General features: G+C 41.0%; 2 protein-coding genes across 10 annotated transcripts in view; both read right to left on the bottom strand.

The window, feature by feature from the left end:
- Positions 1-14,876, bottom strand: part of CADPS2 (calcium dependent secretion activator 2) — a 483,666-nt gene extending 468,790 nt beyond the window's left edge. For 2 of the 9 annotated variants that reach the window (XM_027102065.1, XM_027102067.1), the window contains exon 1: positions 14,106-14,827. In XM_027102065.1, coding sequence (XP_026957866.1) covers positions 14,106-14,447 — 342 coding nt within the window. In that variant the 5' untranslated portion in view covers positions 14,448-14,827. Of the gene's footprint in view, positions 1-14,105 lie in introns of all 9 variants that reach the window. The other 7 variants (XM_027102071.1, XM_027102070.1, XM_027102072.1 and 4 more) reach the window with 6 other exon arrangements.
- Positions 14,877-21,657: 6,781 nt separating this feature from the next.
- Positions 21,658-27,943, bottom strand: part of LOC113618560 (testis-specific Y-encoded protein 1-like) — a 40,344-nt gene continuing 34,058 nt past the window's right edge. Inside the window, 1 exon segment of the mRNA XM_027102774.1 lies at positions 21,658-22,743. Coding sequence (XP_026958575.1) covers positions 21,886-22,743 — 858 coding nt within the window. The 3' untranslated portion in view covers positions 21,658-21,885.

The following is a 27,943-nucleotide window of genomic DNA, read 5'->3' as shown; positions in this document are numbered from 1 at the left end:
AGCCTGCGCATCCGGAGCCTGTGCTCCGCAACGGGAGAGGCCACAGCAGGGAGAGGCCCACGTACCGCAAAAAAAAAAAAAAAAAAAAGCAATTCTCAGGAAAGTTCCTGACAAAGTTCAATCTTCCTTCAATTTACCCAGAAGTTGTCGCACTAGAAAAATAACTTAGTAAACCCATGCAAAAAAACTTTGCATTTTGTAGATGAAGAGTTATGCTCTAGGCTCAAATAATTATAAACCGGCTTTAACTACAGAAATGTCCAACACGGCATTCAAATGCCATGTGTGACGGACAATACAGCATGCATTCCAGGATTTCTAGAATCCTTGGATCCCACCCCCTAAATACCAGTGGCAAGCCCCCAGTCAACCGAGAAAATCAAAAACACCCCATACTTTTTAAAATGTCTGCTAGGGGTTATTACCATCACCGTTGATAGGCACCGGTTTATAATTCTGGACAACTTAAGGAAGCAATGAAGGGAGACAAGATGGGTAAAGAAGAAAAAAAAGACCCCAAGAAAAATAAAATTTTAAGAAATGCAACCAAGTACATTATGTGGTTTTGCAGTGAAAAATAGTCTTGATGATGTAAACTCCATTAAATGGCCTTGAATTTCTAGAAGCAACTACTCAAAGAGCAGAGAACTTAACGATTCTTACCATAAAAATCGTTCTTACTTAATGATTCTTAAACATAAAGTAGATTAGCAACCTTGGGAGGGTATTTTCCTCACAGAAATGTCTGGATGCAGGGGCGACTGGCAATGGTTTCAGAATCAAGTGCGTCTGACCCAGCATCTCTCATTCCCTTAGCATCTTCCTCAGTCACAAGATGACTGTCTCCTGTCTCATACACCAGAACGTATATCACATGGCCACCCACAGCTGCCAGGGAAGCTAGAGCTGAAAACTTAGCAAAGAGGAGGAGGGGAAATGAGCATCAGGTAATTAACACTCATAGCGGAAATAGTACAACTATAAGGTCTACAGAGGAAAAACGGAGAAATAAAAGGGGTGAGTATATTACGTAAATTAAAAAGCTAAGTGTAGGTATGATGTGGATATAACAGATTATAATTAAAATCACTTAAGATTAGCATAAACATGACAGAAGTTCATTTTCTCTGAGACCTGAGCATGTGGCAGCTCTCCCCTGCAAACCTTTCAGGGCGCCAGGCTCCTTCAGACATGTTCTGCTCTCAGCAGGCAGCATGTCCTTATTCAAATGGCTGCTCTAATGACTGACGTGGGGATTCCAGCCAGTGGAAAAAGGGCGGATGTGCCCCTCTTTCCAAGGAATGGCCTATAAGGTTTGCACAGGGCACTTCCATTCATACCCCACTTGCCTGAACTTAGTCTTTTAGCTCTATCCAGCCACAAGAAGCTGGAAAAGACAACAGACCCTGATTGTTACATACTGTTCAGAGCCATCAGGAGAACAATCTGGGGCAACAGTCCGTCTGCCACATACTTGCTCCTAGTCTGGCAAGACTCACTTTCTGCTCTTCTCAGCAAAATCTCAGCCACATGTAGCCTGTCTTCTTGAATTCTTTAAGAACAGAGACATTGCCTGTGCAATTCGTCGTGAGAACAGACCCAGTCCTGTTCTCATGTGCGAGAAATAAAGTCGACATCCCCCTGGGCTGTGCTCTCGACCCACATTCTCTGCAGACAAGCACACCCAGTGCCACGGTTAAAAAAAAAAAAAAAAAAAAAAAAGCGGGGAGAAGATGAGAAAAGGTAACCATGCTCCCAACTAAAAAGTCTGTGGCTTGTAAGGAGGGGAGAACATACTGGGGTCAACTAGCAGACTAATACTGGTAACTAACCACCTTCCAAGTAGAAGAAAGGAGCCAGATGCTTGTAAGTGGGCTTGATCTCCCCACCCTGCCCCTTCTACAGGAAGTAATGGCTGGAGTCTGAGGAGGATGGAGGACGAAAAGTGGTTTGTGCATCTTATTTCAATTTACAAAGGATTCGCCGGAAGAGTTAAAAACATAGGGAAGAGTGAAAAGGGTTCTCTCAGGAAATGTAACTGGGGTTGGGGAGAAATGGGACAGGAGACAGCTTTTTATTCCAAGTTCTGCAAGGCTTCAATTTTTAACCACATGAATATGTTTTATTTAATAGCATAAATAGATTTAGCACATTATCATCTTCAAAATAACACTATTACCATATGGTCCATTTATAATATATTCACGAACTTAAATGGTGAGAAAATACTACCTATATCCTATACTACCCGAGGCTACCACCCTCTTCAGACCGGAACCATTGCCACAATCTCTCAATTGGTCTTCCAGCTTCCACTCTTGCCTTGACAATCTATTCTCAAGGCTGGACGATGCTTCAGGCGTTGCCCTAAATTCCACGTAAATGGTGGCCCCTGGAGTTGTGCCATGTAGTGGCACTGGATCTTCTCAGGTACAGACTATTTTAGAATCTTAATCAGATCACTTTTTGAACCTGCTCAATACTCAATAGCTCCCCACCCTGCTTAAAATCTGATCTTCCCATGGCCTAAAGAACTTACATAAGCTACCCCGTGCCTACCTCTCCAGACTCATCACTTCCTAGGATTTTTGCATCTATGTTCATCAGTGATACTGGCCTGTAGTTTTCTTTTTTTGTGACATCTTTGTCTGGTTTTGGTATCAGGGTGATGGCAGCCCCATAGAATGAGTAGAATAAATCCTTGGATTTATCCTGTATGGACTCTCTGTGCTTCCTGGACTTGATTGACTATTTCCCGTATTAGGGAAGTTTTCAACTATAATCTCCTCCAATATTTTCTCAGTCCCTTTCTTTTTCCCTTCTTCTGGGACCCCTATAATTCGAATGTTGGTACATTTAATGTCTTCCCAGAGGTCTGAGAATGTCCTCAATTCTTTTCATTCTTTTTTCTTTATTCTGCTCTGCAGTAGTTATTTCCACTATTTTATCTTCCAGGTCACTTATCCATTCTTCTGCTTCATTTATTCTGCTATTGATTCCTTCTGGAGAATTTTTAATTTCATTTATCATGTTGTTCATCATTGTTTGTTTGCTCTTTAGTTCTTCTAGGTCCTTGTTAAATGTTTCTTATATTCTCTCAATTCTATTTCCAAGATTTTGGATCATCTTTACTATCATTACTCTGAATTCTTTTTCAGGTAGACTGCGTATTTACTCTTCATTTGTTAGCTCTGGTGGGTTTTTACCTTGCTCCTTCATCTGCTGTGTGTTTCTCTGTCTTCTCATTTTTCTTAACTTACTGTGTTTGGGATCTCCTTTTCGCAAGCTGCAGGTTCGTAGTTCCCGTTGTTTTTGGTGTCTGCCCCCAGTGGCTAAGGTTGGTTCAGTGGCTTGTGCAGGCTTCCTGGTGGAGAGGACTGGTGCCTGTGTTCTGGTGGATGAGGCTGGATCTTGTCTTTCTGGTGGGCAGTACTATGTCTGGTGGTGTGTTCTGGGATGTCTGTGACCTTATCATGATTTTAGGCAGCCTCTCACCTAATGGGTGGGATTGTGGTCCTGCCTTGCTAGTTGTTTGGCATAGGGTGTCCAGCACTGTAGCCTGCTGGTCGTTGAGGGGAGCTGGGTCTTAGCATTGAGAAGGTGATCTCTGGGAGAGCTCCAGCCATTTGATATTATGTGGAGCTGGGAGGTCTCTGGTGGACCAAAGTCCTGAACTCGGTTCTCCCACCACAGAGGCACAGGCCTGACACCCAGCCAGAGCACCATGGCCCTGTCAGTTACCCTGTCAGCCCTGTCAGGCTCAGAAGAAAAGGGAGAAAAAAAAGAGAAAGAAAAAAAGAAAAGAAAATAGTGTTATTAAAATTTTTAAAAATTTAAAAGAAAGAAAGGAGAGAGCAACCAAACCAAAAAACAAATCCAACAATGATAACCAGCACTAAAAACTATACTAAAAAAAAAAAAATGGACAGACAGAACTCTAGGACAAATGGTAAAAGTAAAGCTATACAGACAGAATCACACAAAGCAGCATACATATACACTCACAAAGAGAAAAAAGGAAAAAAGTATATAATCTATATATTTTAAAAAAAAGGAAGAGAGCAACCAAATCAATAAACAAATCTACCAATGATAATAAACTCTAAATACTAAACTAAGATAAACAAAAACCAAAAGCAAATTAGATGCAGAAAGCAAACCCCCAAGTCTACAGTTGCTCCCAAAGTCCACTGCCTCAATTTTTAGGTGATTCGTTGTCTACTCAGGTATTCCACAGATGCAAGTACATCAAGTTGACTGTGGAGCTTTAATCCGCTGCTCCTGAGGCTGCTGGGAGAGACTTCCCTTTCTCTTCTTTGTTCGCACAGCTCCTGGGGTTCAGCTTTGAATTTGGACCCGCTTCTGCGTGTAGGTCGCCTGAGGGCGTCTGGTCTTCGCTCAGACAGGATGGGGTTAAAGGAGCAGCTGATTCGGGGGCTCTGGCTCACGCAGGCCGGGGAGAGAGAGGAGTACGGATGCGGGGCGAGCCTGAGGCAGTAGAGGCCGGCATGACTTTGCACCAGCTCAAGGCGCGCTGTGCGTTCTCCCTCGGAAGTTGTCCCTGGATCCCGGGACCCTGGCAGTGGCGGGCTGCACAGGCTCCCCGGAAGGGAGGTGTGGATAGTGACCCGTGCTCGCACACAGGCTTCTTGGTGGCTGCAGCAGCAGCCTTAGCATCTCATGCCCGTCTCTGGGGTCCATGCTGATAGCCGTGGCTCACGCCCGTCTCTGGAGCTCGTTTAAGCGGTGCTCTGAATCCCCTCTCCTCGCGCACCCAAAACAATGGTGTCTTGCCTCTTAGGCAAGTCCAGACCTTTTCCCTGACTCCCTCCCGGCTAGCCATGGCGCACTAGCCCCCTTCAGGCTGTGTTTACGCAGCCAAGCCCAGTTCTCTCCCTGGGATCCGACCTCCGAAGCCCAAGCCTCAGCTCCCAGCCCTCGCCCGCCCCGGCGGCTGAGCAGACAAGCTTCTCGGGCTGGTGAGTGCTGGTCGGCACCGATCCTCTGGGCAGGAATCTCTCCACTTTGCCCTCTGCACCCCCACTGCTGCGCTCTCCTCCGTGGCTCCAAAGCTTCCCCCCCCCACCACAACCCCCCGTCTCCGCCAGTGAAGGGCCTTCCTAGTGTGTGGAAACCTTTCCTCCTTCACGGCTCCCTCCCAGAGGTGCAGGTCCTATCCCTATTCTTTTGTCTCTTTTTTCTTTTGCCCTACACAGGTATGTGGGGAGTTTCTTGCCTTTTGGGAAGTCTGAGGTCTTCTGCCAGCGTTCAGTAGGTGTTCTGTAGGAGTTGTTCCACATGTAGATGTATTTCTGATGTATTTGTGGGGAGGAAGGTGATTTCCACGTCTTACTCCTCCACCATCTTGAAGGTCTTCCCGTGAATTTTTTTTTTTAAGGAAAAAATCTGAAGACTTAAAACTAACATTAAAGATTAAGAAAATAAGTGAGAAATATGCCCAACTCTATGTTAATATACATGAAAATCTAGAATTGGCCAATTTTCTGAAATTATGCAATCATCACAATTGAATCTGGAATAAGAAGAAAAATCTAATAGGCTAGGGAAAGGAAAAAATCAAAAATAGGTTCTGGATGTAGTTCATTTCATGAGTCAATTGTTTCAAAAGTTCACGTATAATAGGGGTTACCCTAGCAATGCAAACATGGTTTAATAAGAACCTAGAAATATGTCACATCAGTAAAATAAAACTAGTCAATCACCTCAATTGATGCAGAAATCTGATAACATTCAGAGTCCATTCCTGACATTTTATCCTCTTAACGTAATAAAAACAGAATTATCCTAAAACACTAACCAACACTATATTCACTGGTAGAATACCAAAAGCATTCCCAGGAAAGCCTGGACCAAGCCTAAGGTATTGGCAACAAGTACACATACTCTTCTAGACATTGTATTAGGACAGTTGCCCTGTGAAACAAAAGAGGTACAGCTACTGGACCAGACAAAAGTTATAACTATTAGCAGATGATTCAACCACCTACTTAGAAATTCTAGAAGAATAAAGTACTAATTACTCAGTCAGTAGTGTACTGTAATATAACCAGCTGTAACAAAAATTAGAGTTTTACATTTATCCATAATAAAACAGGGAAGGATGTCACAGTAAAAACAAAAATTATAAAATGCTTAAAAATAATTATAATTATTAAGTATAAATGCAAAGGTTCTATATAATGAAAATGCAAAACATCACAAAGACATAAGAAGCTTAACTAAAGAGATATGCTGGGCTTCCCTGGTGGCACAGTGGTTGGGAGTCCGCCTGCAGTTAGGGGACACGGGTTCGTGCCCTGGTCCGGGAAGATCCCACATGCCGCGGAGCGGCTAGGCCCATGAGCCATGGCCACTGAACCTGCGCGTCCAGAGCCTGTGCTCCGCAACGGGAGAGGCCACAACAGTGAGAGGCCCGCATACCGCAAAAAAAAAAAAAAAGATATGCTATGTTCCTAGAAGACTGAATGTAATAAAATATAGTTTCCTAAACAAGATTAAATTAAAAATGATAGCACCTAATTTGGAGCACATCCATGCAGTAGGCACTATACTAAGCACTTTATATGTATCACTTCATTTAATCAGAACAGGAATACTATGAGGTCATTATCCCCATTTTACAAATGAAAAACCCAGGGCCCAGAGACATGAAATGCCTTGCTCACACAGTGAATGAATAGAAAATAATGAAGCCCAGGCCCTCTGAAGCCAAAGTGATTTCCATCAGATATTAAAATATGGTAAGATCATAATTATGGTATTAGCAGTAGGAAAAAGTAGTAGATTAATGAATTAGAATAGGTAGCCTAGAAACAGATATAAAGCGAAATACATACAAATAGTCTATACATCACTGAACATTATCCCATGAGAAATTTTCTGCTTGTTTTATTCTCTAGTCTCAGAACATTTTGTAGTTAAACTCACATACTAGGGGCTCAATAAATATTTGATCAATGAATTAATGAAGGAAAGAATATAAATGATTTGGTCTAACACCTTAGTAATTGAAGTAGAGCTTAATCAAAAGTTAGGCTTCAAGAATTGCTTAGCTATTTGGGGGAAAAAAGTCAATTCCTTGATTCAAATTTTAATTCAAGATGGGAAACTTATTAGCCAAGAATATAAATTAGAAATAAGTTTTTAAGATCAACTGAATTCTATCTAAAAAACGGAACGAAAGGCAGACTATAGAAACACCCTCCACAAAGGAATGCTACCTTCAACATACCGAGGACGGGGACACATTAATAAGTGACACCTAAATCTCAATAGAGAAGTAGGAATAGGATATTAGATCATATACATTCATCCTCCCAAGCAATCAGAAATGAGCAAATTAAATACCACCTCAGCTATCAGACTGAGAAGGATAGCCTTTTAATTATTCATACCCTTTGTCCCAGTAACATTTTCATCACAAAAATTCATTCCTAACTCGAAAGTTATAAAATGAAAATATTCAAACCATAAAGTTTACAAAGCAATGTGATAAAATTTCAAGAAGCAAAGCAAAGCATCAAGGATGCTCTACAAAGCAGAAGGCTCCCAAATACAAACAAAGGACTTAACCCATTGTGCAATCTGAGGAAAACAGGGGCTTTCCTTACTGTCTAACCTAACATTAGAGTTTTGGAAATAGCACAAAAATAAAGACACTCTTAGATAAGTCCTTAGTTTTTAATTACTTCACTTAAAACAATTACTAGAGAATGACTTCTAAGGTTTACTTTTTGAAAAACCCATATGCATTCCTACTGCACACACTGAAAAAACATTCCACCTGCTAATGATCTTGTAAGACCAGACCACTGTGAAATTCACTCTTCAGTTAGACATTGCTCAGGGTCAACTCCAACTTGAAGATTTCACTAGATTCTCCTTTCCAGTTCATTTTGTAATGGTAACGCTCAGGCTTACCCTCCTATATTTCCCGTTGCAAACACTGTGATCTATCTGTGGTTTTGTAATGAATAAATTACACAATTGATAATGTAGTTCAATAGCCTCCAGCATATCAGCAAATTAAAGACCTTTTAAAAGTCTAAATACGCACTGTCCTCCCACTGTATTGGTTCAATAGAGTCTAAAATATTTAGATGTTTTTTGTTCCTTGCCTAGAGCACCCCATTACCCTTTCCTCAATATGTAAAACGGGTTTAATTACTCAGTAATCTCACTCATTATTGCAAATATTATACTTTCACCTTGCCTAGGTGAAAATAAGCCATAAACTAAGTCATTTTCCTGTAGTTTCCCTTTAAAACAGGGATTATCAAGTCTGATCGTACACTGGTATCACCTGGGAAGCTTTACGACTCTAACCCAGAGATTGGTTTAATTAGTCTGGGGTACAACCTGGATAATGGGATTTTTTTTTTGCATTTTTGAATTTTGATTTATTTTTTATACAGCAGGTTCTTATTAACCATTTTATACATATTAGTGTATATACGTCAATCCCAATCTCCCAATTCATCCCACCACCACCACCACCCCGCTTTCCCCCCTTGGTGTCCGTACGTTTGTTCTCTATAACGGTGTCTCTATTTCTGCCCTGCAAACTGGTTCATCTGTACCATTTTTCTAGGTTCCACATATATGCGTTAATACACGATATTTGTTTTTCCTCTTTCTGACTCACTTCACTCTGATTTTTAAAAGCTCTCCAGGTGATTCTAATGTGCAGCTAAGGATAAGAATCCCAGGGGGGTTTTTTTTCTTTTTTTTTTTTCTTTAAAAAAAGGAAATCATATCAAAATCCTTAGGTAACTTAAACACTGGTCCTAAGGTGACATGTTACAGATTTGGGACAGTTCCATGATTAGCTTCTTGAATACTCTTAAAGCTTTGGAACAATATCATTTGTTCCAATGCTATTCTATTTACAATCATTAGTTTTTTTCCTGGCCTAAAAACTGAAATGGCAATAACACATGACTATGCAACCCACCCTCTTTGCCAAAGAAAGGTCTAATCTGAAATGCATAAAAAGTAGCACAATAACTCAAAAGAGGCCTGCCTCACTAGAAAACAATAACTGGTAGAATTTTCCATTCAGAATTCCCATACTTAACAGCCTGACAATTGGGTTTCTTAATTTTGTTTTGAAGGTCTTTCATGACTTTACAAACTATGCCATTTATCTTGTGAGTGTAGAAATGAAGGGAACTGCTTCCATTTAATAGAGGGAACACACAGCATAACAATATTTTACTTCACTTTATAAGCAGTAAACGTAAACCAAAATTACAGCTGATTTCATTTTTGAAAGAAGCGAACTCCAATATCGCTTAATCCATTTCAGTTCTCATTAGCACAACTCATTCCACCAAATTAAGTGCCGCGGTCTCAAGACACCCTGCGGAGGGATAGATGAATCAATTGAAACAAGCAGCATTTTTTTCTCTGAGATAAAGTCCAGTCTGAGGTTTCACTCTAATGTGTGGTTTCCAACTCACTCCCCACAGGACAATGTACTCCATATTAAAAGCAGCCAACAACATAACCCATCCCTTCTGCATCATAAAGTACCAAAGCGCAAGGAGCAAAGCATGAATTATCCTAACTCCCTGAGAGGGTGGGCTTTTTAGACTATCACCACATCTCCTGGAAACCTGCAAGCAAGAGAGCAAGGCATGCTGTGGGGCTTCTACACTGCTTGTCTCTCGGATTCGGTTGTGGCATTGGGACCGTCTTCTCTTCGAAGTCATTCGTTCTATACCAACAGGTATTACCCTTTTTACAGCTTTCTTTACAGAGGGTGGGGTGAGGCCTGGTGGTCTCAAAACATGTTTAGGAACATTAATTTCCACAGAAGAGAGGTTGACTCTTTGCCTTTATATTCTTCCCTCCACCCTATACCTCCCTAATTCCTCGAGACAGGGACTAAATCTGACACTTCCTATCCAACAAGCATTTAACTAGGTTCTTCTACATCATGCACTACGCTGAGAATACATCAGGCCACAGTCGTATCTTAGGCCCCAAAGATGGCACGACATAGCACTGAGGAACAATGACCCCTAGCATAAGGTAAGTGATTCCTGGCCTTTGTAAATCTAGCTCATTTTTTCATAAAATTGTCTTTTCTGAGCCTGGGGATCACCTAAGCAGTGAGAACATTTTTTTTAAGCTACAGAAAGTACTGCCGTTTCCAAAGAGGGATAAAAGTGGCCACTTTACTGCAGTATAAACACTCAGACGCGCCAAGTGCAGAACCCACTGTGTATTATTTCACCCAATGCTATTTCCCCACAGTGCTCTCTTCCTGATCGGTTCTACCAAAGGAGGTTACTTCCCCACCGTCTGCAATTTCACATTATTTGTATACATTTCTCAAACCTAGTGTGGAAAATTATGCAAAGTGGTGGGAGTGATTATATAAGCAGGTTTAAGGCAGTTTAGTGAGATTACAGTGACACATAAAAATGCAAAGAACAAGGGCAGATGAATCACATGTTATTAGATACCATTTTAGTCTTTTTGATTCCCTCTTCATTATTTCTAGTTTAAGATAGTTGGCTTCAACATCTGACTTACTAAATTTAATAAAACAAATAATGAACAAAGCAGCTACTGACTAGAAACCTATAGACCAGCCAACCAAAACCGTGAGCGCTTTAAGTCATGCACACCTGAAATCGTTATAAACTGAGACCTGCAATCTGTAAACCACATCTATGGAACATACTTAACCTCTTCTATGGTAGTCATTATGTTTCTCAGATTCTCCCTACCTTCTAACCACCATGGACTTTATTTTTCCTTCAGCGTCTCAATGTTTTCCAAAGGTTCGACAAATTGCCTTTATTAAGCAATAACTGATTAGCTTTAACTGCATCATTGTTGTTTCCTAGTTTCAACGCTGATCCCACCTTTAACCAATGACCTAGAATCATCCAAGGTTCATCATTATCACTGTTAGCTGATGGTGCAAAGGTAATCAACGTAAATAAGCATCAGAGGCTTAAGCATTATTCACAGCTGAAGTCATTTTTGCCATTGGCTGTTTGTTACTCCACATTGGTAGCATGTGTGAACCGTTTAGGTGGTGTGACCACCCGGTACAAGGCGTTGTCAGTGCCTCGTCTACACTCCTCCCAGAGTTTTCTGTAAAGCCTGAAGTTATCAGACTGGCATAAGCTAACCACCATTATTCTTCTAAGCTGAAATTTTCCAGCCAAAAGCAAAGACAGACATGTTTTAGTCAACTGAGCTTAACGCTATTAAGCTTTTTCAACTCGTGGATACAACCTCCTACTAGCTTTGTGGGCCATCTTAGCCAAGTGGGAAAACAAAAAAACAGTGCAGCTCAGTTGGTTCACAGAAACCCACCAACCCTACTAGTTAGACAGCTTTGACTGCCAGGATAAGGCTTTTATCTTCCTGTGATTAATTTTCTTCATTTATAAGATGAGGACCCTTTCAAATCTCAATTTCTGAGTTTCTAAATTCTTAAAGTTAGAAGTGAGTAAGCAGCAATATGCATTTCAATTACAGCAATTTAAGCTATTAAATCCTTTTACTAGATGTCTGACTACTTGAAGATACAGAATAAAAATATACAATGGGGGCTTCCCTGGTGGCGCAGTGGTTGGGAGTCCGCCTGCCAACGCAGGGGACATGGGTTCGTGCCCAGGTCTGGGAAAATCCCACATGCCACGGAGCGGCTAGGTCCGTGAGCCATGGCCGCTGAGCCTGCGCGTCCAGAGCCTGTGCTCCGCGACGGGAGAGGCCACAACAGTGAGAGGCCCGCGTACCGCCAAAAAAAAAAAAAAAAATATATATATATATATATATACACACAATGGATTAGTTATCCTGTTACTTCTTTTATATAACCCAACTGTATACTTCAAGAACAAAGTTTTTGTCATTAATTATTGGCTTGTGCATCAAATCCGGAGGAATACAGTTAAATTCCCATTTCATTTTGTCCTGGGAGGAAACGCGACTGCCAAGAATTGCTCCAGCTCCCTTTAACAAGCAACTTGTTTAAAAAAAAAAAAAAGTGGGGGGCCTTTTGAATAAGTTTGAATAAGGGAAACACTTAAGTTGTTTGGGGGCCTCCCCCTTAAAATATAAGAATAAGTCACAAAACTTCATCTCACAGCATTTAATGCTCTCAATATTTAGAAAATAGAAATTTCCAAGCAGTCGTAAGTATTTTTGTACAGAACATACGCAATGTTTTGCTTCCTTTTTGCAGTTTGGAATTATTTTTGGTGATGCCTGAAGGAGGTTATAACAATGGTCTCCTCAGTGGTATTGTGAATGCACCTGTTTGCCTATTCAACATTCTATTTAAACAAGACTGTCAGAGAAATCTGCCCTATTTGAACAAGCGACAGTTTGTTTCATTAACAAAACGCAACAAGTATGTACAGTAAGAATCAGCTACCAGTAAGCGACTCTTTGCAAAAGCATCTTCAGTGATCATATTCCAGACAGGAATAGCCTCTTAGTTTCACCAAACGTTATTTTTATACTTTAACACACCGAAAATAAACTTAAATGCAATATGAATATTAAAACTGGAGACTGGATGATATTCATAAACTTATGTGACTACATACAACATACACAAAAACTTACTTAGTTTAAGAGTGACTACTGAAGATGAAAGTCTCTTGACCTACAGAGTTAAGAGGCACTGGGTGACTGTAATACAACCCAATGCAATCAAAGGATAACACAGTGTGGTACTCACCTAGGAACAAAATGGAAGGCTCACAAAAACTCCACAGGGCACTCAAAACTGACCTCACAAATGGTGGCTTCAATCATACCAATTGGTTAGGGAATAGAAAATGTTACTCAGAAATCCTTCTCTCCTCCAAAATGAAGGGCCTGCCTGGATCCCAAGGTCTTTTCCAGCTCTAGCATTCTGTGACTAACTTACCTAGAGGGTTAGGCATTTGAAGGATCTGTGTAATTAGCCACCAACTGTAGCGAATCATCCCCTGAGTACTCCCAGGGAGCAATTCAAAACAGCTGCTTGGTTTAGGCCTGTTTTAAGAGGTTGGGTAAATGGGGGTGGGAGGGTGATGGGAAGACTGCATTTACTCTGAAATACCAGCTTCTCACAAGTCAATTCAGAAATGCTCCAAATTTCTAAGAAATGCTTCACATTCTTAAGTTAATGGTTCAGAAAACTAACAAACATCTGTGCAACTAGGTATGCTTTGGACAAATTACAATACAATCTCTCTGGGTCTCCACATCCTGTCCCAAACTAAGGGGGCTAGTGCAGATTTCTGGTGAATCGTCTAGGTTCAACATTCTATCAAGATTTCTTAGTTTCTATTGAAAACATTCACCCAATTCGGGCAATTTTGAGTCATCACTTTCGTCTGCTACAGACTATTAGACCCTGGGGTCTTGTTTTAAAACTAAAGTTGGCAGGTATTTCACCTGAAACTCTTTAGCTCTTTGGGGACGGGGACAAAAGCGCTTTCGTGATGAAGTAGTTATGAACCAGTCCTTTATTTTTCATCAAGAGCGTGTTTCCTTAGGCCCGCCGAGACCGGTAATTACTAACCCACAGCAACTCTCCAAAGCTGCACACCTTCCCTCCTTAGGATCTGATGTCCTAGTTACACAGCAATACAGGAAAACTTGTCCAGTTAGCTTTGTTTCGTGGAACATTTCTACACCTTCCCCCCCAGAAATGACTTCTCCCTAGCTATCAGAAGTGTTCAGATTCCACACTCATTCAGACCCACGGTAAAGCCCAGCTCCAGGAGGGCCAAGCGCACAGGAATGCACCACTACCCTTCGAAATTAAAGTTGATGGGAGGTGTGTTCTCACCCGGCCGGGTGCAACGGCCGCACCGCCGGGCTGTCAGGTCGGTCTCGGTCCCGACCAAGCTGACAGCTTCTGCCCACCGCGAGGGAGAAGATGCGTCCATTGCAACCTGATACCCAGCGGGCTAAAGCACCGTCCTCCCTCCAAAGATTCCCTTGCCCTCCAAGACTAACAAAAATACAGTGTCCTGCAGGAGGACAACGGGCAGGCGCCCGAGAAAAGCCCAGGGAGGAAGAAGTGGGGCTGGAGACGCCCGGTCCTGCCAGCAACTCACCTTCTGCTGCCTCCGGGCCATGTCGGTGGGCTGCTTGGCGTTGAAGGGGTACGCGATGCATCTCACCACGAAGACGTAGAGCTGCAGGCGGATCCTCCGCTCCTGCTCCTCGTCCAGCAGCCGTTCGGGCTCGTCTCGCCCCTCGCTGAGCACCGAGGGGCTCGGGCTCACGGGTCTGGCTGCGCCGCTGCCGCCGCCCGCGCGCCCTGCCGCGTCCCGCCGCCCTTCCCGAGCCGGGGCCGGCTGCGCTCGCTGAGAGCCGCCGGCCGCCACCAGCACATCGCGGCTCTCCTCTTCCAGCCCCTCGTCCGACTCCTCTTCGCTGGAAGACGGGTCCAGCATAGTGCTCGGGGCACCCCGCCGCTCGGCCCGCGGCCCCCAGGCGCCTCACCCACTGCCGCTGCGCCCGCGGGTCTGAGGGAGCCGCGCGGCTGGCCGCAGCGGCCGCAGAACGAAAGGGAAACTGGCCGAGGCTTTCCGGACACGTCGAGTTAGACCCAAGAGTGTTTCCTACCACCAGGGCGAAAGAGGCGGGCGGGAGCCGAGAGGAGGACTGGTAGCGGGGTGGGGGGGGGGGGGGGGGAGGAGCCGCCGGGATTAAATAGGCGGAGTTAGCGTCGGGGGTGAGCCCGAGCGCCTGGTGAACTGCTCGGCTGGCCCGGGCCCCGCCAGCCCCGTAGTCCTCCAACGTCCGCCGGCGGAGGCGGAGCCGCCCGAGCGCCCGGGTGCAGGTGGGGAACCTGTGGCGCCTACAACAAGCAACACGTGGAATGGAAGGTTGAGGAGCGGGCACGGGGTCGCGGAGTGCGCGTGCGCGCGCCGCCGGCGCCGCCGCGACCCTGGCCGAGTGCCCGGGTGTCAGGCGCGTAGTTTGCAAAGATGCGGAGCGCTGAGCGCAGTGGCTCTGTGTGCGTCCACGCGGGACGCTTGGACTGCCGTGACACCACCACCACCACCACCACCTATCCCCTTTCTCCTGCAAGCTTCCTGAGGGACAGGCGGACGTGGGGCAGGAGAGCTAGCCCTCTCCACCTCCCCGGGTGAGCGGAACAGCCAGAACGTGAGTCTCCAACCCGAATTTGATACCCAGGGTTGAACCCCAGCACGGAAAAGTGGGGCCAGAGCCGTTTACCGCCAAATAACGTGGAGAAGAGACTTTAAAAAGTCTCTCGCTCTGCTCTGCTGCTGTTTGACGCTATGCTGAAGTCCAAATTGTAAAAGTCAGAGGAACATTCTTGAAAAGAAAAGCAAAAGCAAAATACATGAGGCTTTCTTTTTAAACTGTCTTTATTCCTGTAGATGCATGAGTGAGACCGGTTTTATATCTGCGAAATGGCACTCTGCTTCAGCTCACACATAGCTTTATTTTCTGGGTTGGGATGCGGTTGACTCAAGACAGGTTGTGCAGTGTAGACATTTATTCAGCAGATTTTTTAGCACACGCCCGGTGTCCAGCACTGTTAGCGTTTGGACGAGCCCGCAGCGCCCTGGGACACACACTTGGTCACTATCGGTTCCGGCCTCAAGTGGGCGTCTCGTAGCTGCATCCGAAGCCTGTCTTATCTGCGCAGATTTCTCAGTCCCAAACCAGAACCACCTAGGAGTTTCTTTCTGTGTTTTTTCCGGTATTGTTAATCCGGACAAAGGAGGAAATAGGGAAAATAGTGCATTCAACATAAGGTGCAGTGCGCAGTGGCCAAACTGGCAGGGAGGCGATGGAAGCTCAGTGCAAATATCAACCGGCCGGTAAAACTACCGGCTCTGAGCTCGTCTACCCCGTGGCCAAATAGCAGCTGTAGCTTTTTCAAGCCACTTCCGCAGTTAGGTACACATGAGGGAGGCTTTCCTTCTGCATTTACTCATAGTCTCCCAAGATGTAGAAATACAAAGAAGCATTTACTCCTGGGGAAACTTGCCTATTTATCAATCCTTACAGGCGCCCACGGTGATGAAAGGTGTTCACTGAGGGCGTGACTGCTGGCTGATCTCCAACTGCCAAGGAACACAAATCTCAAAAACTGATGTATTTAAAGGCAATATTTTTCACTTTTTGGCAAGGTAAACCATAAATAACAAGCTTATTCATTTAAGTTATAGTATCTAATGTTATATACATAGCACTCTACATTTTGCAAAGTTTTGTAAACGTGCTTGTCGAATAATGTCACCAAAGTAAACTTTTGAGAAAGGTAGTGATGATGATGATAATGATGATGATTACCATTTATATGCTTTGTACCCGGTACCGCACTAAGCCCTTTACATACATTATCCCATTTATTTTTAGTTCCATTGTACAGATAAGGAACCTGAGACTTAGGGAATCCTCTTCCCTACAGAAGGAACAACTAATGGAACAAGGACACAACACACTGAATCCTCTCTACTTCCAAATAGTAGCTTTACTATTACAATTTGTTTGATTTAAATCAGTATATTAAATGTATGATGTTTATTAAACTGATACTTAAAATAAGAATTCCTAGGCACATAAAAGTATAATTTATATACAGCAGCTTTATTGCCCTTCCTTTTCTTGCCAAGGAAAGGTATCTTTTCAGCTTCCTTTATTAATTAGTTAAAATTGCTTGATGTGATAGTTTATTATTCTCTTACTACTAAAAAATGGTTATCAAAGATTCTCCAAGCCTTGGAAATCCCACTGGAAAACATCTAATAATTTGTAGAATAATACATACAGTGTTTTCTCTATAAAGATGAAAATGGTTAAGGGGCATAAATTAAAGAAATATACAAAACAACAAAGAGAATGTTTAAGGATTTCATTAGTTAAACATACATTGGTTAAGAAACTAACATTGTTAACATTATGCAGGGTATATTTAGAAGAACAAGATACAGTCTCTGACCTTTAGAAGATTACAGTTTAAAGAATGACAGATGAGAAAAACACTTACTAAAAAAACCTAGAAAATAAATATTGGTATTGCAATCTGATGATCAGTCTAATAACCTGGGAGATAATGGTTATACAGAGAAAAAGTAGCTTATTCAAGATAGAGTAAGAGAAGGCTTCCAGGATGCTTGACATATGTTTTGAAGAATGATTCATAGCTGTTTGGGTGAGGGCACTATAGACCAGAGGAACCACATTTGCAAAGGTATGAAATTGTTTGCCACATTTGGAGAACTGCAAGTAAACTTGGCATGCCCGAAATAAAGGCTACATGTGAAGATGGGGAAGATGAGGCTAGAGAACAGAGTCAAATTCAGCCTTGAGCAGAAGGACAGTGGGCAGGTGTCCATGGCCTTGTATGCCATGCTTTGGAATTTAAACTATGTCCTGAAGAAAATGGGTATACACATAAAGGTTTAAGTAAGGTACAACATAAGGTGACCTATAACTCTGAAGAGTCAATCTGGAGCAATGTAAGGGCAGTGAAACCAGATGCAAGATACCAATGAGATTACTAAGGAAATCTGGGAGAGAAACAATGAGGGCTTGAATTTAAGATGAGGACAAGGGGTGGGAGTGGGGGAAGAAAGCTTAAGAGGTGGACAAAGGAATTAATAGAACATATATGAGGAGCTGAAGAAGAGGGTCAAGGGTAGAATATGATTCCCAGGATAGGGTAACTTGACTGAGAATAGAAGAAATATGAACTTCTAGAGGACATGTAGCTATAGAGAAACATCAAGTTATGAGGAGCTTATCAGAGTGCTCCTAGACCCATTTGGAAATGCAAACCTGTTAACTCACATCTGGATAAAGGAATCATCAGCATATTGGTGGTAGTTGAAGCTACAGACAGATATGGATAATGAGGTCCATAAAACATGTTTCAGACTGAGAAAAGGGCCAATGATGTGTCTCTGAGGAACCCTCCCTTCCTCTTCTCCAAAAAGAGATGGTTTGAAGAAAAGGGATCTGAAAGGAAAACCCGATCATTAAACATTAACTGTGCCCTAATAATTATTAATTAACATTTTCAACTTTGTGCTTATACTAATGTTCTTGCCAATTTTCTACCTTAAATATTACCTTTTCAGGTAATTATAACTTCAGTTGATGCTCTGGGATAATTGAGTAAATGATGCCCAACATAAGACTATGATTGGTCTGTACCATTTCAAAAATACATAAAATACACTTGAATTTATTCAGTGATTCATTTTTATTTTCGTCAAGGTGAGCATAAAAACAAATTGAAGTTATACTGCTTTTTAATGAAACACCTCTAATGCTAGGGAACGATGGATGCACAATAATAAAATAGAATATAAAATGTGTTTTGGCAATGATATTTAAGGAAACAGGTGTGTGACCTGAATAGCTATAGGTGGTCTGTTTTCTCGTTGAGAATTGATTTGTGCATTTGACCGGAAAGCAAGGTATTAACTCTTTCAAGTCACAGATGAAATCATTCTTTCATTGAACAGACATTTTTGGGGGCACCCACTCTAGGCTATGCACTATTCTGAGTAGATAAAAACAGTAGAATTTAGTCGCTGAGGGGACGTATATGAAACAAACACGAGCAAAATAAGAAGTTATGGTAATATATGCTCTTGTGGTCATAGAGAAAAATATTCACAAAATATCCCTTAAGTGTTTTGGGAGTCTATTATTTTTTGTAGTTATAGCTAAAATTATATAAAAACAGACAGAGGAATCTTTCTCAGGTCAAATGGAAGGACTAGTTTTGCAAATATGTATGAGAAAAATGTCAACTCACAAGCCCAGCTAATAAAAGGGTATGCATTTGCAAAAGTAAGATAAAAACATTTTTTGAAACTTTAAGATGAGTATTTATATCTTATGAGGCAATAATCCTCCTGGCAACCTTATTTAAATCCCTCTCCTTACTTTGCTCAGCTTTTTCTTTTTCGCCTCTCAAGTTAGAATTTGAATCCTAGAAAGAATCATTCTGTGACCCCACCTTTTACAGATAAAGGGTAAAAATATATGCAGATGATCAGCACAAATTGACCGGAAAAATGAGTAATCCACACCGATACCCACACAAGATACAGTCAAAGGTTTGTTGTGAAGATTAAATAAAATAATGTATTCAAGTACTAAAAGATTGTCTGGTATAGAGTAAATTCTCAGTAAATGCCAAGTATTTTATTGTTATTGTAATTGTTTTATTATGTAGCTCATTTTTAACTGTAGAACTATAGAAATAAATTGTAGATAAACTAGTAAATGGTTCAATGCATTTATTTATTGATTTTTACATAGCTTATAATTTGTGTTTCTAAATTATTTGCCTTGAAACAGCCAGCCTAAAAGAACTCCCAAATACGTTAAGGTGTTTTATTAAAATCTTAAGGATTTCATAATTTTTATAAGATGGTTTGAGCCCACAATACGAAGCTACTTTCCTTCTGTTCCTATTCAATCTGTCAGCATTCATCAATGATTGATTACCGTTCCATTTTTCAATTTCCATTTTTTAAGAAATTTGGAGAAGGTAACGGAAATGAGTTTGTTGTAAAGTACAGGGAGTAAAGAAAGGTAAAAGCATACTGTGACCTCTGAGCCTAAAATTTCATGAGAAAAGTCTTGCCTTAATTCAAGATGTACAATATATGTGATGATAATTATGGTCTCCTAGAGAAGGAGGTACTTAACCTGCAAGAACTTGTTTGTGTTTTAAATGGTAATAGAGACACAAACTGCGCTTTTTGTGGGAATGGATTAAAATCTACTAATTATGTTCATAAATGGATAAAGCAGTAAATGGAGTTTTTTCCCTCTAGCTTTCACAGTTGTTTTGCACTTTTATTGACTTTGTTGTTTAACACATGTTCTGCCAGTCAGTAACACTTATTGAGTGCCTAGTCTATATTAAGCACTATACTAGGACACTGTAAGAGCATTGCATTGATTGACCAGGAATTCAACCAACGTCTCAAGAGATGAGAATTCTACTCCTATTAAAAAAACAAAACAAAAAGCTAGACCATTTCAACAATAATGCTCAAGAAAATTAAACTGAAATGGAAAAGTAAACTGAAATTAAATTGAAATAGAGTTTTTATCAGAGAAAATTATAAGGGATAGTCAAATGATATTAAGTGGGGAAAATAAAGATATGTCTTTATTAATTATTTACTATTACCCTGGTCTGTAACAGTGATTAACACACTTGTTCTCAGGGCCTATTTACCCTCTTAAAACTTAGTAAGGACCCCAAAGTTCTCTTGGTTATGTGGGTTATATTTATTAGTATTTCTAATATTAGAAAGATAAAACTAAGGCAATTTAGAAATGACTATTAATTCTTTTAATAATAACCTATTATATAACATGTTATATACGTTTATGAAAAAAACACTGTATTTCCAAAAGAAAAAGTTGAGTGGGAAGAGTTGTACTATTTTACACTATACAAATCTCTTTAATGTCTGGCTTAGTAGAATTCACGTGCTTCTACATTCTCATATCTGCTTCTACTTCAGTCTGTTGCAATACATTGTTTAGTTTGAAACAGATGAAGAAAATCCAACCTCATATAGATATGTGGTTGAAAAAGGAAGGAGTATTTTAATAGCCTTTCACGTAATTATGGATATTCTTCTTTGATATTAAACCAAAACTTAACGAGTGGTAGTTTCTTTAAGGTTAGTTGCAATGTGCAATCTATAAACACATCAGTAAATTTTTCTTACTCTGTGATTTTAAAAAATCCATTAGTCTGTCTTGAACTTTGAATGGATCTTTTACTGATGCATGATTTCATAATGTCACTCATTGGTCATTTGGAAAACACTGGTTCATTGGGTAATGTAGATTGTCCAAAAGTTGACACATTTTATTTTATTATATAGTATCCAACAAATTACATTTGTCAATAATTTCATCGAAAAAGTCATTAAGTACTGGAACACTATTGTTTACTTTGGCAGATAACGTTTTACAAAATTCTAATTTTCACCTGGAAGCTTGAATTTATCACTGGCACAACAAAACTGTCAGTTGTTTTCCTTAAAGTGACAAGCTCACTTCACTCACATTTGAGAAAAAGTCTGTCAAATATCTGAGTAACTATAATTTGTCAAGTTGCTCTCTCAAGTAAAAATGGCGTTCTATGAAAAAGCAGATAGTTCAGCTTGCAGCTCAGTTCTCCAGACAATCATTGTACTTCGTTATGCAGCAGAAGTGTTTTATGTATACTTCCCATTTCACTTCACATTATTTTTTAAATGTGTACCCAAGGGTTGAGATTTTTAAAAATAATATTTTTTACTGCTTAATCAGAAATATTCATAAGTGAATCTGGCTTATTTTTTTCTGTGAGTGTGTGCCTGTGAACACAATGATTATTAAGTGATTTTGGTGCCATTGCCTTGATTCATGCTAAAGCTCCGGCATGAATCCACCTTTGTTACTGCACCATCTATGCAATATCAACAGAGTGAAAAAGACAAAGGAGATCTTAGGATTCCTATAAAAATAGTTTCAACCTCACAGACCTCCCTGATAGGGTCTCAGGGAACACCCCCAACCAGGGGTTTGAGGACCATATTTTGAGAATCCCTAGTTTTCAAGGTTAGGTCTCTAATTTTACCATTGCATCACTAATTCTTTTTTTTTTTTTTTCACTTGTTAACTTGTTTATGTCTCTCTGGGTGTCATTCCCGGCACGTGGGGCCGTGGTCTCTGGAACCTTCACTGGCCATCCTTTCCTCATTTCTCCCCTGGGCACCAGAACCGCATAGGTAGATACATCCACCCGTCCCCCACATCTGTAGACGCCTCCTGCCTCTTGTGCTATTTGGCCAAACTCTGAGGCTCCCCCAGAGCCTTCATCTATGGGTCTGTCCCGGTGGGGCCTTCCTCCCTGGGGTAGTAGTGCAGGGGATTGGGCCACAGGCCCTCACCGATGATCTCAGCAATCCTGTTAGACCCTGGGCAGTTGTGGTCACACAACCAGTTGAGGAAGTTAAGGCTGGTGGTGTCCTGCCTGCGGCTGGGGTCACCTTGTTCATAATCCCAGAACCACTGAACTGGAGTGGAACGAGACGCCCTATATCCAGCGATGCTAAGGTGATACTCCTTAATGATCACGTCGTTCCAGAAGTAGGAGTTGTTCCAAAAGAAAAACATCAACTTGCAGCGGTGCCTGGGATGGCCCAGTTCCTGCACCTCCAAACTGATCATGTAGCTAAGCATGTCTTCATCTTGGTCACTGATCATGGCCGACATCTGGGGTTGGTTCATGATGGCTCTGGCCCAGAAGCCAGGGATGCCTCAGATGATGGCCCTTCTTCCATCCAAGTGAGGCTTCCGCGTCTGACCCATCATGCACTTGAGCCAAGTGTAGGCCCTGCTGGCTTGGGCATTCAGAGGGCTCAGCTCTAACTACAGGGCCGCTAGCGCCTCCGGCAGGGGCCGGGCGGTCATGGGTCCCGGGTCCCGGGTCCCGGCCCTGGCTCTTCCTGCCCCCTCCTGGGGCTCCTCCACCTGCACCTCCTCCTGCACCTCCTCCTGCTATTCCTCTGCCCCCGCCTCCACCCCCTGCATGATGTCTTCCACCAACAGCCCCAACTCCTCCCCGATCCCCGCCACCTCTCCCTCCTCCAGGGCCGCGCCTTGCCGCACGACCCTCACCCTGAAAATGGTGGCCTCCTTGCCCGACCCACCAGCTAGTGCCCGCACGGCACCCACCTCCCCCACCGCATCTGGGGACCCTCAGGCCCCTGCTTCCTGAGGACCCCCTCCCACACGCAGGATGACCCAGGGTCCCCGGGGCGGCGCCACGTGGCCCTGGCCCTGAGCTGGGGCAGCTGCAAAGGAGCGGGAGGTGGGAGCACAGCACGTGGTCTGCAGAGTAGCCCAGCGACTAGAGCCCCCCTGCGCCTCCTCAGACTTCGGGGTGGGGGCGGGGTGCCGATTGGGGCGGGGCTAATTCATCATTTTACTTTCCTCCCAATTTAAGGACAAAGTAAGTATTACACTACGTACAGCAGATATATCCATCCCATGGATCGTATTACAGTTAAAGGTATAGGTGGTGGAAATATTTTCATTACCGTTTTAAATGATCAGATATCTAAATTTTTCATGAATTTTTATGGAATCTGCTTTTACAACTTAAAGCATTTTATTAAATTAGCGAGAGTGTTCTAGAGTATCAATAAAATAATTTTTACATTATGATAATTCTGCATTTGATAACACGAAAAATTAAGTTAACATCTAATATAGTGTCTTGGATCTGCATTTAAACATAATGCTACTATTATAAATCTATTAAATTTCCCTGGATTTCTTATTAAGCTATAAAATACCTATCTACATCTCAGAAGTAAACATAAAAATATGTATATGGTATGCTTAGAATTTTTCAACTTTATGTTGTATTTTTTCTATTAATATGGACATCCAGGAATAACTTAATTTTATTAAATCAGTTACAAGTTTACATTTGAAACAAAAATTAGAAATTTAGAGTCGTCTACATGATATAGAAAACTATTCATAATAGGACATTATTAGAACCTGTAGTATTCTGTGAGGATAAAGCCAAAAACTCTATACTGTTTGTAGTCAATGTCATATTTTTACATCTCACTGTAAATAACATGAAAATAAAATCTGTATAAAAATAAATTAATAACCTCTTTATTTACACTGGTCTTTTAATATAATTTAGTTGTGGAAGAACATGAGTTAAAGCCAAATAGGAGTGTGTGTGTGTGTGTGTGTGTGTGTGTGTGTGTGTGTGTGTGTGTAAAAATTATGGATTGCTTCTACCACAAGAAGACCTTGCATTTTTGTGATAAAGCTCCTGGCTTTTACTTGTCAATATCACATCCTACGGAAATAAATGTTAAAATAAGGTGAATACTATTTAAAATCATAGAGCATGGATGAGCTCCAGGGAGTCCAGAAGCCCCTAAAATTATGTGCAAAATGTATCGTATCTATGGACTTTTTAAAAAAGAGAGGTTCCAAAGCTTTTATCATGGAGTTCAAGACCCTAAAAAGTTAAGAACTACTGAATCTGTGCTTTGGTTAGAAGTGGGATAATTTTACACCGTATAAACTGGGTAAATCTTATAGAGCCTCAGGTCTATATATGATAACTAAAGTGAGCTAAGCATGAAGGATATGAACCATACCCATGTAACTACACCTTAATAATTAATTGCGGAGTTTTGTTCATCAATCTTTCTATAATCACCTTAAATTGCCTATGTGTTTTTTTTTTTTTGCCTATGTGTTTTATATTAAAATAATAAGAAGGATTATTAAGAAGTGTTTATTCAAAAATATCTGTATCTGGGCTTCCCTGGTGGCGCAGTGGTTGAGAGTCCGCCTGCCGATGCAGGGGAAACGGGTTCGTGCCCTGGTCCGGGAAGATCCCACATGCCGCAGAGCGGCTGGGCCCATGAGCCATGGCCGCTGAGCCTGCGCGTCCGGAGCCTGTGCTCCGCAACGGGAGAGGCCACAACAGTGAGAGGCCCGCGTACCTCAGGAAAAAAAAGAAAAAAGAAAAATCTGTATCTAAAATCAGAACAAATAATGGGCATAAATCACTTATGAAAACATTTAAATTCTAGATAAATATAAGGAGACTTGATTACCAGTTCTATAGTATCAGCAGATAGTTAAATAGGTTTATTATCATACCTAAATTTCTCATCACTCTCTATAAAGTGTGGTTCATGTCTTATAAGAACACTTCTTTGCAAGGTGATAATCGGTGATGTCCCAGAGTCATTTAGAGACTGACAGTATTCTGAGCTACATGTCTTATTTCACAAAGTTATGAATTTGTATTGTAATAACTGTTGTTTGTCTTCTTCAAATTCTTAATTTTGAAGGGAAAAAATAATTACAAATCTCTTATTTACCTTGCCATCACAAACACGCACATTCATACATGCATGCACACATACACATTCAAGTTATTCAATATTGCAACATTTTTCCTTGTTACAGTAAAATATTCTCCTCCTACATTTTTTTTTACTGATAAAGCCTTTCTATTCCCAAACTCGAAAAGATTTTTATATTTATAAATTTTACAGATATAGAAATATCCATAAGATGGTGCTGTATCTTTAATTTGGTCAGATACTTGAACGCTAAAATATATCTATTACACATGTGGTTAAAAAGACTAGGTTAGAGTTTAATCTCTAAAAAGTCTTATGCTGTAAAGATGTCAGTATAAGTATAATCAGAATCTTTGCATAACTTATTTTTCATATATCACAGATTATTAAAGCATCTTTGCCCCAGATTTAGTTGCCAACTATAGGTGAAAAAAATAATTGAAATTCTCATTTCAACTGACATTTTCTGAATAATAGCCACTTTGCACGTACCACATATGACAAATGAAGCAGTTGAATTATATACAGTATCCATTTCTACCAAGGTCAATAATAGTCTTTAAAAGTCCTTTGAAACATCCAATTTGATGGAAATTAGAAATGACATTGCATGTAAGCACTTCCTTTCAAATGCTAAAGAACTGTAGAGGAATTAACTCAATAATTTTCTCTAGTAAGTTTATTTACCTAGTAAGGGAAAAGTAATTTAAGACATGCTAATTATATAATTTATTTCTGATTCAGGGAGATACAGTTAGGAGAAGTAATATTTCATATCCCATTTAATTATCACTTATAAACAGATTTAATAGAGTGCTTAAAATTGGTTATAGGATCTTTTATTTTTAAGATGAACAATCTTATGCCAAAGGAATAGAAGCCATTGCAGTGGAGGTGGCAAGGTGACAAGGGAAAATGTGTTCATGAAAGGAAATATTTGGAGTCATGAAGGTTGATAATACCAACATATGGGTGTGTCCAAGACAAGAACCAAATCCTCACCACATAACCACATGAAAATCTCAAATAAAAAGTTTACTGCTGGGCTTCCCTGGTGACACAGTGGTTGAGAGTCCGCCTGCTGATGCAGGGGACACGGGTTCATGCCCTGGTCTGGGAAGATCCCACATGCCGCGGAGTGGCTGGGCCCGTGAGCAATGGCCGCTGAGCCTGCGCGTCTGGAGCCTGAGCTCCGCAACAGGAGAGGCCACAACAGTGAGAGGCCCGTGTACCGCAAAAAAAAAAAAAAAAAAAAAAATTACTGCTATGATTTGGGGACATATTTAATTTTATAGATTTGCTTTCCTAGCAATGGCTCATAATTTTCTCTTCCTTTGAACAGTGTCATCTTCTGAATTACACCATCATTACATCTCTCTCTTTTTAAATATTTATTTATTTGGTTGTGCCGGGTCTTAGTTGAGGTTCATGGGCTCCTTAGTTGCGGCTTGCGAGCTCCTTAGATGCAACTTGCCGGCTCCTTAGTTGTGGTATGTGAACTCTTAGTCGCGGCATGCATGTGGGATCTAGTTCCATGACCAGGGATCAAGCCTGGGCCCCTTGCCCTGGGAGCACAGAGTCTTAACCACTGTGCCACCAGGAAAGTCCCAATCATTACATCTCTTAATCCAAGCTGATGCTGTAATTTTGCTGAAAACTTTGACTAGATTAGTAGTCATTATGAAGTAGTGATAAACAGAATCCTATATAACACTATATTGCAAAATAGCAAAACCTAGTGACCAGTTATTAAGAACTTATACATTTAGGCTAAAATTTTCTGTCAACAAAATATCAAAATATACTGCTATCTTAAAAAGTTATAAAATAACTCTAAGAAATATGTGATACCAGATTTGTGGGGACATTTTCACCTTCTCAAAAATTTCCCAGAATTTAACTTTCTTAATTTTCCTTAATATATATATTTTTCTCATACTGAAATAGAAACTCTAAATAATATTGGGGTTTATATAAATAAAAGACAGCAAAACTTAAATCTGTGTGATTTAAAATTAAGAAACTAAAATCAAGTAATGCTGTTGAAAACCATTTTCATTAAGATAATCTATCAGCCTTTCAATGAAATATTTTTCCATTCACTTGACCATAGTGTTGGTTATACGATACATAATAAACGTTTATGTTGAAGGCACCTTCCCACACACTGCTTTCTATGACTATGTTGTTTTGTATTTAGTGGGGAGAAAATAGTATTATGATGTAAAAGAAATAGCTAATGATTATTAAAAAGACTGAGAAGATAAATATTAATTATAAGTTTTGCCTGCACATTCATTTTGAAAATAGGACCAACTGCACCTGTTGGTAAAATAGTACCTGATCAAGTGCTTCAGAAGAAATCAAAGAGAGGATAGAAGTCTCTATTTGGAGAGACTAAAGGTACCACAGGGCAGGGGCTATATGCAGGAAATCTTTTGATATTAAAAGACCATGAAGAATGCTAAGAAGGCAGCAATGGGCAGGGTTCTATCATGAAAATCCCCACAGCTTAATTAATGGATATCTATTAAGAATTCACTCTGAGCCAGGCACTCTGATAAGAAGAGGAGGTAGAATGATGAGCAAAAAAGACACCATTTCTCCCTCATGGGACATGAAGTATAGGATGAAGATAGACACTAATACAAAAACCATACACATAAATATATAATTACATACTGAAATGATTTCTTAAAGTAGAAGCGCTGGGTACAATGAGACCATATGACCAGGCAGTATGACCTAGATGGCAGAGGGATGGGGAAAACAGGTGGCGCTTGAGCAGAGACCTTGAGGATAAGTGTGAGTTAGAAAGAGTCTTTCGTTACATGCTTGGGATTTGCTTCAAAGTTATCTGGGGTGGAGGTAAGGTGGGTGGTGCCATAGATGAAATATGATTAGACACGTATTATTAATATGAATATGTTTGATAATTTCAAAAAGAAATACTTGGGCTTCCCTGGTGGCGCAGTGGTTGAGAGTCCGCCTGCCGATGCAGGGGACACGGGTTCGTGCCCCGG

This window comes from Aethalodelphis obliquidens, unplaced genomic scaffold, assembly GCF_003676395.1.
Source record: "Aethalodelphis obliquidens isolate GAN/ISIS:26980383/991018 unplaced genomic scaffold, ASM367639v1 scaffold5, whole genome shotgun sequence".
Taxonomy (NCBI): domain Eukaryota; kingdom Metazoa; phylum Chordata; class Mammalia; order Artiodactyla; family Delphinidae; genus Aethalodelphis; species Aethalodelphis obliquidens.
The sequence above is the reverse complement of the archived record's forward strand: the minus strand, read 5'-3'. Positions and strand labels throughout refer to the sequence as shown.